The sequence below is a fragment of the Orycteropus afer genome, unplaced genomic scaffold (genome assembly GCF_000298275.1).
Source record: "Orycteropus afer afer isolate SDZICR_OR568_19922 unplaced genomic scaffold, OryAfe1.0 scaffold00002, whole genome shotgun sequence".
Taxonomy (NCBI): domain Eukaryota; kingdom Metazoa; phylum Chordata; class Mammalia; order Tubulidentata; family Orycteropodidae; genus Orycteropus; species Orycteropus afer.
In genome coordinates, this window is record NW_006921589.1 from 33,542,680 (window position 1) to 33,552,329 (window position 9,650).

Here is a 9,650-nt window from a genome sequence, read left to right on the forward strand (position 1 = left end):
AAACCCACCAGCCACTCCTCAGAAGGAAGGTTGGGCAATCCTACTTCCGTAGTGATACTGCCTCGGAAACCCAAGGAGGGGTCACTATGAGTCAGGTTTGACTCGACGGCACATAACAACAACAACAACATTCAGACAGTCATTATGCATTTGTGACTCTTCATGTAAATAGCGCAATCTACCGGGAGCGGGGATTCAGAAACACAGAAGGGAGAGAAATAAAGAACCAAGCGCAAATTCTTCGCTTGTTATCAGCTGTGACCCGGCCGCGAATGGTAGCGGTGGTCCACACCCCAGGACATCAGAGAGGACACTCCCTTGAAGCAAGAAGCAACCGAGCAGTGAACCAGGCAGCTAAGAGGGCTGCCCTCCAAACGGTACGAACTTTGATAACTAACCTACCCTGCCTGGAGCTGGAACCCCTGACTCCTACTCCTAACTATTTTGAAGAGGACATACAGTGAGCTGAAAAATCACCACAGATAGAAAAGGATCGGAATGGATGGTATATGAACTTAGAAAGAAAGCTAATTCTTCCAAATGGATTGGGACAGCACCTTCTCACACATCTCCACCAAGTGACTCACTTAGGAGAACGGAAAATGTTGTAATTATTGGACAAAGAGCAGATCTGTATGCCCCATCAGAAACAAACAGCTCAGAGTGTGGTGGACCAGTGCCGAACCTGTCAGGTCATGAAAACAGAGAAGAGGAAGAACACACATGCAAGTACAAGGAGGAGGGGGAGGGAGCCTTGCCGTCATTGGGAAATAGATTTCACTGAAGTTAAACCAGGTAAATATGGATACAAATATCTCTTAGTGTTAGTGGATACTTTCTCAGGATGGGTGGAAGCATACCCCACCAGAAGGGAAACAGCCTTGGTAGTAGCCAAGAAAATTTTAGAAGAGATAGTACCCAGATATGGAATACCTAGAACATTAGGGTCAAACAATGGACCAGCTTTTGTAAGTAAAGTTATCCAGAGCTTGGCCTCAACTCTGGGGATGAATTGGAAACTACATTGTGAATATAACCCTCAGAGTTTGGAGCAGGTAGAAAGAATGAATAGAACTCTAAAGGAGACCCTATCTAAATTAGCAATAGAAACTAGCGGAAACTGGGTAACCCTCCTCCTCTTTGCACTATACCATGCTAGGAACACCCCGTATACTCTAAATCTGACCCCATTTGAAATAATGTATGGGACACCACCCCCTATTATTTCCAGCCTGGAAAAATGTCCCAGTAACTTGTCAAAAGATTTAATCTTGGAAATGAAGACTCTCCAAGTAATTCAAAGGGAATTATAGCCCAAACTTCAAGCCATATATGAAGGTCCTCTTAGTGAACAGGGGATTGTCCATGAGTTTGAACCAGGGGATTGAGTATGGGTAAAAAAGCACCAAAAAAAAAACAAAAAAACAAAAAAACAAAAAAAACACTGCAACCAAAATGGAGGGGACCTTATGTTATCGTTCTTGTGACCCCCCACTGCTGTTAAGGTAGACAGAGTCAGCACCTGGATACACCACTCCCATATCAGGAAAGCCAACCAGATGGAACAGCTGTCTGCACGAGTGAATTGGAAAGTGTACTCCGATCCTGAAAACCCGCTGAAAATCAATTTAACGCAGCACCATGGAGATTAGAGTCCTTCTCGCCCTCACCCTAAGCTTCTACTGCCTCGCAATAAGTATCGCAGCTCACCAACCCTATAAAGTTACATAGAGAATCCGCAACGGACTAACCCATGAGACTTTAAACTCCACCACCCATACCACCCCCCTTAATGTCTGGTAGCCTGATTTATTTTTCTCTCTAGCAACACTTACTAGCTGTTCTTGGGATGAAAGTTTTATCCGTAAGATGGGGTTTTTTGCATGCCCTGGGTACTGCAAAAATTGGAGTTGCGTAACTTCTAATGATGGGGAATGGAAGTAGCATGTAAAAACCCAGGGCTATGTAACATTGTCCTTTGCCGAGCCCAGGTATATTTATACATTAGGAAAGTGTAAGAAATGTGATTGGATAAAAACCTCATTCACTGAACAGGGAAAGAAAGAATTAGCTAAGTGGAAATCTGAGCTTACTTGAGGTCTCCAAATTTGGTATAGGGGGTATCCCTCTGGGGTGATAACCATTGTACAGGAAATAGAACCCTTAGATACCAGGTCAGTGGGTCCAAATGAAGTGTTAAACCCCCTGGAAAAAGAAACCTTACCCCCTACAAGGGAGTCAGTGAAAGAACCGAGCACTGTAACTCCTGATGTTACAGACCCTCTTTGGGATTTAATGCTAGCAGCCTACCAAACACTTAACCGTACTAGTCCTAATTTGACTCAAGCCTGCTAGCTCTGTTACGATGCAAAGCCTCCGTTTTATGAAGCAGTAAGCATTAACACCTCTTTCAGCTATTCTCATGACCTGAACCCAAAGAATTGCTCTTGGAAAGACCATAAGGTAGGGATTACTATACAACGTGTAACGGGAAAGGGCTTACACGTAGGGAAGCCCCCCAACTCCCAAGAATGTTGTACCTCATATACTGAAATAAACCCGTCCTTTAATTGGATTATTCCCAGGGAAGGGAGTTGGTAACTTTGCTCGAAAGCGGGACTTTTACCCTGTTTAAACTTGAAAGTACTTAATCTGTCCTCAGATCATTGTATACTGGTAACTGTCCTGCCCCGAATTCTTTACCACCCAGAAGAAGAGATGTATGTACAATGGAGCGGAACTAACAGAGAAAAAAGGGAGCCATTCACTATAGCCCTAACTCTAGCTACGTTGGTTAGCCTAGCAGGGACTGGACTAGGAATAACTTCTTTAACAGTACAAAATCAAAGCATGCATTCTCTGAGAGCAACTATAAATGAAAACCTTGAAAGGATAGAAACCTCTATCTCAAACTTAGAGAAATCCCTGACCTCGCTATTGGAGGTTGTACTACAAAACCACCAGGGGTTAGATCTTATGCTTCTCCAAAAAGGTGGATTATGTGCTGTATTAAAAAAAGAATGTTGCTTCTATGCAGACCATATAGGAGTGGTCCGAGAATCCATAGCCAAGGTGCGAGAGGGATTTGCCCTAAGGAAAAAGGAACGGGAAACTCAGGAAGGATTGTTTGAGTCTTGGTTTAATAGCTCCCCGTGGTTGACTACTTTAATATCTACTCTCTTAGAACCCTTCATAATCCTTATAATTATATTAACTTTTGGTCCCTGCATTATAAATAAGCTTGTGCCATTTGTAAAAGATCGGGTTAATACTGTACAACTCATGGTCTTGAAGCAACAATATCAGTCTTTATCTCCTGCAATGCAAGAAGAAGATTCCTCATTTACATATAAAAAAAGTGGGAAATGTAGAACCTAAAAGATCTTTTAACCAGAAGCCTTTAGTATGGAGATTAACACGTCCCATGCTGAGCCCTAATGCCTCCAGGTAGATTGACACGTCCCATGCTGAACCCTAATACCTGTAGTAAATGTCCCATACCTCAGAGCCTTTTATCAGAAATCTGCACAGCTCCAAAAAGCCTCTCACCCACCTTTGAAAACTAAGAGAGCTCTCACCCCCCGGGGTTTCGCAGAGAGTATGCACATATCAAAGAGATCCGCCCAGCCCCGAAAAATCTCTCACTCACCTTTGAAACCGGGGAGATTCCAACCTGCCCCAAATTCCCAAACCCCTATCATAAAAACCAAATTATCTACTCCACCCTATGTTTCTCTATAAAAGTCTTTTAATGTAAGAGCACGGGGTCTTTTGCTCAACCCATTGCGGGGGTGAAAGCAAGGACCCTAACTTAAGTTAGCTAATAAACTTTCCTATTGCTTTTTGCATTGTCGTATGTTAGCAAATTACTCACCCCGAACTACTCCTTCATAACCTGGGCACAACAATATAATGGGTGGATAAAAATTATTGTAAAAGTACTAGTTGGAAGAATTAAAAGTAACTTAACACTCCAAGTGTTAGAAACAGAGACTCCCAGGAAGAAGGCCATTTAACTTGTTTGAATATTTCATCTCTCTGTGCCTTAAGAACATTTCAAATATCCTAGAACAAAGTCTTTGAAACATCCACTCAGACCATGTAATGTGTGCATTAATCTATTACAGAAACCTGCAATAAAAAGACCACTGTACCTTGCTGGTGGTTGGCTTTTGAGTGACTTTTACTTTCTTTACACTTTTCTGCAATGGTTAAAATTTCTATATGAGAATATACATTTTTATACCAAAGCCAAAAAAACTCACTGCTGTCAAGTCAATTCAGACTCAGAGTGACCCCATTGGTTTTCTGAGGCTATAAATCTTTACAGAAGTAAATCACTTCATCTTCCTGTGGAGTGGCTGGTGGGTTTGAACCACAGACCTTCTGGTTAGCAGTCAAATGCTTTATCCACTGTGCCACCAGGGCTCCTTATTCAGAAAAAAAAAAATCCTCAAGTGCTATTTTTATTTTTTTTTAAAAAAGAAGTCCTGAGGTCTCTGTTACAGATGTGCTCTGACTTACCTCCCAATGAGCTGCTTACAGGTTTGATTTGCAGAGACAACGGTGGGAGCCACGCCTCCATAAAACATCTTAAGGTCCTTGATTGTGTTTGTGCCCTCTTCAAACTTTACACTCATCCCGGCATTAACAATGGCAAAGGCATTCTCTTGACGTTGGGCCAGCCGGAGTCCTGAAACAAAAATCCCACTAGAGACAAAAAAATACTCAGAACCGTTAGTACTTATCTCTATTTTCCAACTTACAGCAGCAAACTTTGTTGATTATAGTGAGATAAAAAAAAATCAGGTGAATGGTAAGAATTATCAGATACTAAAAAAACCAAATTCACTGCTGTTGAGTTGATTTGACTCATAGCGACCCCTTCTTCAGTTTCCGAGGCAGTGTCACTACAGAAGTAGATTGCCCAATCTTCCTTCCGAGGAGTGGCTGGTGGGTTTGAACTGCCAGACTTCTGGGTAGCAGTCAAGTGCCTTACGCACTACGACACCAGAGCTCCCTATTAGATAGGTACTTTTATTAGCCATAGAATACTGACTATATGCTGGCTACTCTCCTGTATGTTTTAGATGTATTAATATTTGCTCCTCACAATTCTACTCATTCCCAATTTACTGATAAGTGAACTGATAGGTTAAGTAACTTGTACAAGGTCACACAGTAAGTGGCAGGACTGGAGATCAGACCTAGCAGTGTGACTCCAGTTGATGCTTATCTACTAAGCACTACTGCTTCTCAACTCCAAACAGCACCTATGTCTTTGGGGCTTAATTTTCTTTTATGTCCGTAAGAAGGGTGGGCTTGATCAGGAGCTGCTGAGTGGGGCACATTTCAGATTGCACTATCACAGGTCTCCTTTTATCTGTTTCATAGTTTGGTGTGCTATGTAAATTCCATATTGATGAACAGTTCTACTGTTAAATAAAACTAAGCTTGAAAAACACTGGGCCAAATGGTCTCCAAGTTCCTTTCCATGTCTTAATCTGTCATTTCTAGACTACATCTCATTACAGTGAACTTTTTTGGGGGGATGGGCTCTTACTGGTATGCAACATTAGAGCCAGGAATTAGAAAAGCCAGTTTGTGTGCATCTTGGGGAAGAGGAAGAGGGAATGAAGATTAAATTTTACCACCCTGAACCTTGTCAAGGGTCATGCCACTTTTGCCATAGAAAGCAGTGGTTATAAGGAAGTGTTTGAGACATACCAATCATATTTACTCTATTTTACTGGAGTACAAAACTTGGATGACTGATGGGCCCTTTCTTTTATGTCCTTATTCCTACCAGTCCCATTAATACCTAAGTATTATGTATTGCAATTACCTGGTAAATAGTCATTTAAGCTCACTCTCCCCCACCCGATTTATCCTCTATCTTTCTATTGGATTTATATTCCTAAAATATCACTTTCATTACATTTCTACCTTGCTTTAAGGTCTTTAAAAGTGTTTATCTAGTAGAAAATGTACAGACTTCTTGGTGGAGCAATAGATCTGCTGGGTGATGTAGCCCCAGCCTCCCTCTTAGCCTCCTCTCATGAGTTTGTTCCAGCCATCCTTCCCTGCTCCCTGCCTCTCACTCTGCCAGGCCTCCACCAGGCTGTTCTCTTGCCTGGAATGACTACTTCCTTCTCTTCACTGATTCTAAGGTATCATTTTTTAGGCTCAACCCTGAAGTCTTCCCTTCTCTTTGAACTACTCCAGTAGAGGGCTATCTCCACCAGAACTACTCACTCTTGGTTCTACTCATTTGTTGTCTGAGATTATTTAAAACAAACAAACAAACAAAACACAGTAGCCATGGAGTCAACTCTGGGCTCATGGTGATCCACCATTTGCACCACCCATGGACTCCTGAGATTGTTAGTTATCTCCTTACTCCAAACCTTTCCTTGTCGATTTAGAGACCTTCAAGAACAGGACCCCATGGCTTATAAACACTTATAGTTTCTTTCTGGTTAAACCCTGTAGTCTCCTCCTGATGTAGCATTGTGCCTGGCACAGAGAATGAATGGTAAGTGGTTACTGCAGATGTATAATTTTACTCAAATAAGTTTCAGTTGACTTAGAAATATCTTTATGACAATGAACTTTCAGTTTATCAGAAACTTGCTGTGGAAGATATTGGCTGTAGACTTGCTCGGTCTTAGCTAAGATGCCTATTTATCTGAAACCAACAATTCAATTCCTCACATGAAAGACTCTCCTCTTGCAGGGCTGATATATCCTATAGGCACGCTAGGCACAGAGATAGGGCCCACAGTACTTTCAGGGACCTGTGAAAATGTTTTATTTTTTTTTGAATGATACTTTATTTGCATGGTCTTTTAGGTATGTAATGGGGAAAAATATTTGTTAAGATGTTAGTTAAGGAATGTTTTACTTTTAACTTCTTTTAGAAAACACAGGGAAAATGAATACAATCTTAACGGACATCTAATACTGGATCCCGCTTGGATTACATTAATCTTTATAGGACGTAGTCGTAAAATATAATCTTGAATATTATATTTTTAATGGTGGAAGGGACCTACGAAGGCAGAAGTACCTAGGGTCCGTGAAAACCATACTGTGTTCCTGACATGAAAGCAAATTGAATGGCCATTGAGAATTTGCCCCTCCCTATAGGAGCTCTGGTAGCATAGTGCCTAAGGCACTGGACTGCTAACCAAAGGGCTGGTGGTTCAAACCCACCAGCAACTCCTCAGAAGGAAGATGGGGCAATCTACTTCCATAGTGATACTGCCTCGGAAACCCAAGGAAGTGTTGCTATGAGTCGGGTTCGACTCGATGGCACACAACAACAACAACAACATGAGCATCTGGAAAAGTCTCCCTGAAGCAGTTAGTTTAAATGGAGAGAGCACCCTTCTCTCCTGAAGCCCATCTGCAGGCCCCCTGCAGAGCTTCATGTCACTCAGTGGACAGGGATTTAGCAAGCTCTTACCTGAGTAGAGTAGGGAATATAAACAGATAACACAATCTCTTCTGATTTAAGGTCGGCTTCAGGTAATTTCTCAAGGAAATGGCCATTTAAAGGAATCTGTCGTTTTCCTTCTGTTAGCAGAAATGACCACGGTTAGGAAGAACTTATCACATTAGGCAAGACCCTGGGTGGCACAAACTTGCCTACTAACTGGAGGTTGGTGGTTTGAATCCATTCAGAGGTGCCTTAGAAGAAAGACCAGGTGTTCTAATTCCAAAGGATCACAGCCATTGAAAACCCTATGGAGCACAGTTCCACTCTGACACACATGGTATTGCCCTGAGTTGTAGTTGATTCGACAGCAACTGGTTTGGTTTAGTATGGATCACATTAGAGAATGTGTCATAAGTAACTGACTTTATCTGAAATAAAGAGAGAGCATAGGCTGGGAGCCAGAAGACATGAGTGTTAGTTCCAGCTCCCAAGTTGGGTCACCTTTGGCAAGTCACCCAAAGAACCTTTTGGGTTTCTGGTTCATTATCTGCAAAATGACAGGGTTAGATTAGATAATCTGGTATGTCTTTTCTGTTTTGTACAGTTCATTACATGCCACTCATGAATTTTAACCTTGAAGATCTCTAAAACTATTTGGAAACAATCTAGCATAAAGTATGCATTTCACAAATGGAGAAACTGAGGTCAAGAGAGCCGGAGAGGTTAAGTGACTTGTCCAAAGCATTAGAGGTGAGTCTAGTAGCTAAGGTAGGATTCCTGGTATATGGTTTTAACTCTTAAACAGTTTAGCATACTCCCTTATTTTGCCTACAATTTTTTTTTAAATGTGATTCCAATCAAAGAAAAGTTATCCCACATCAATAGCCCTATGAATAATAAGCATTTGTTTTCACTTCCCTAAATTTAACCCATTTTCTCTCTGAAAGTCTCAAAACGTCTTTGAATAAACAGAAAAATGAATAATATGCCCCACAAGTTTGATTTGTTTAAAAAGAGAAGAACTATAAAAAAAATTCCCATCTTATTATTCTACATCCTAGTTAGGTGAGTAGCATCTGGGGTCTTAAAAGCTTGTGAGAAGCCAAGCCATCTAAGATACAACTATTGGTCTCTTACTGTATGGAGCAAAAGAGAATGAAGGATATGTAGTTAAAAGTTAACAGGAGCCAAAGGTAGGATAACTTCTTAGCCACAACTAAGAACCTTGAGAGAGTGAGTCACTGGGCCTGGGTGCTGGGGACCACGTTTGAGTGAGACATCAAGCTCAATTAGCACAATATAGTATACAAAAATATTGTTCTACATCTTACTTTGGTGAGTAGAAACTGGAGTCTTAAAAGTGTGTGAGTGGCCATCTAAGATGCAACTATTGGTGTCTCCTTGTCTGGACCAAAGAAGAGTGAAAAAAATCAAAGACGTATGGAAACAGTTAGTCCAAAGGACCAATGGACTGTGAGAATCTCAACCTATATGACCTTGAGACAAGAAGAACTAGATAGTGCCCAACTACTAACACCAACCACTTGGAAAAGGATCAAAATTGGAGATCCTGGATAGAGCGGAAGAAAAAAATGTGGAACAAAATTTAAAAAACATAAAAAAGACCAGTTTAGTGGTCACATAGAGACTGATAGAACCACTGAGACTATGGCCCCAAGTCATCCTTTGGAGTGAACTCGTCTTCGTGGCTTAACTCTCAGCCAAACAATAGGCCTATAAACTGAACAACTACACCAGGGTGATGTACTCCTTAGAATAAGCGACCATGGAGATCAGAAGAGCAGCACTTGCACAGGGAGAAACGTACGGAGGCAGGAGTGGACAGGCAAGAAGGACACTGGGAGAGGGTAACCACTGGGAGGAAGTGAGAGGAGAGCTGCTATAATGTGTGGGACGACATCAGTGTCATAAAACAAGATGTGCATGAACTGGTGAATGTAAAATGAATGTGCTTTGTAAAATTTCACCCAAATCACATTAAAAAAATTAAAAAAACCAAAAAGGATGAAGGAAAACAAAGATTCAAAGAGGAAACTAGTCTACAGGACTAATGTTGTTGTTGTTGTTGTTAAGTGCCGCCGAGTCGTTTCCGACTCATAGCGACCCCATGCACAGCAGAACGAAACACTGCCCTATCCCACGCCAGCCCCACAATCCCTGCTATACTTGAGCTCATCATTGCAGCCAC

At 41.5% G+C, this 9,650-nt stretch overlaps 1 protein-coding gene across 1 annotated transcript in view; it reads right to left on the minus strand.

Annotated features, from left to right (window-relative positions):
- The window catches only part of LOC103193027 (aldehyde oxidase 4-like), an 84,818-nt gene that overhangs the window by 41,686 nt on the left and 33,482 nt on the right, over window positions 1–9,650 (minus strand). The window contains 4 exon segments of the mRNA XM_042783581.1: window positions 1,523–1,616; window positions 4,525–4,703; window positions 4,705–4,710; window positions 7,469–7,578. Coding sequence (XP_042639515.1) covers window positions 1,523–1,616; window positions 4,525–4,703; window positions 4,705–4,710; window positions 7,469–7,578 — 389 coding nt within the window.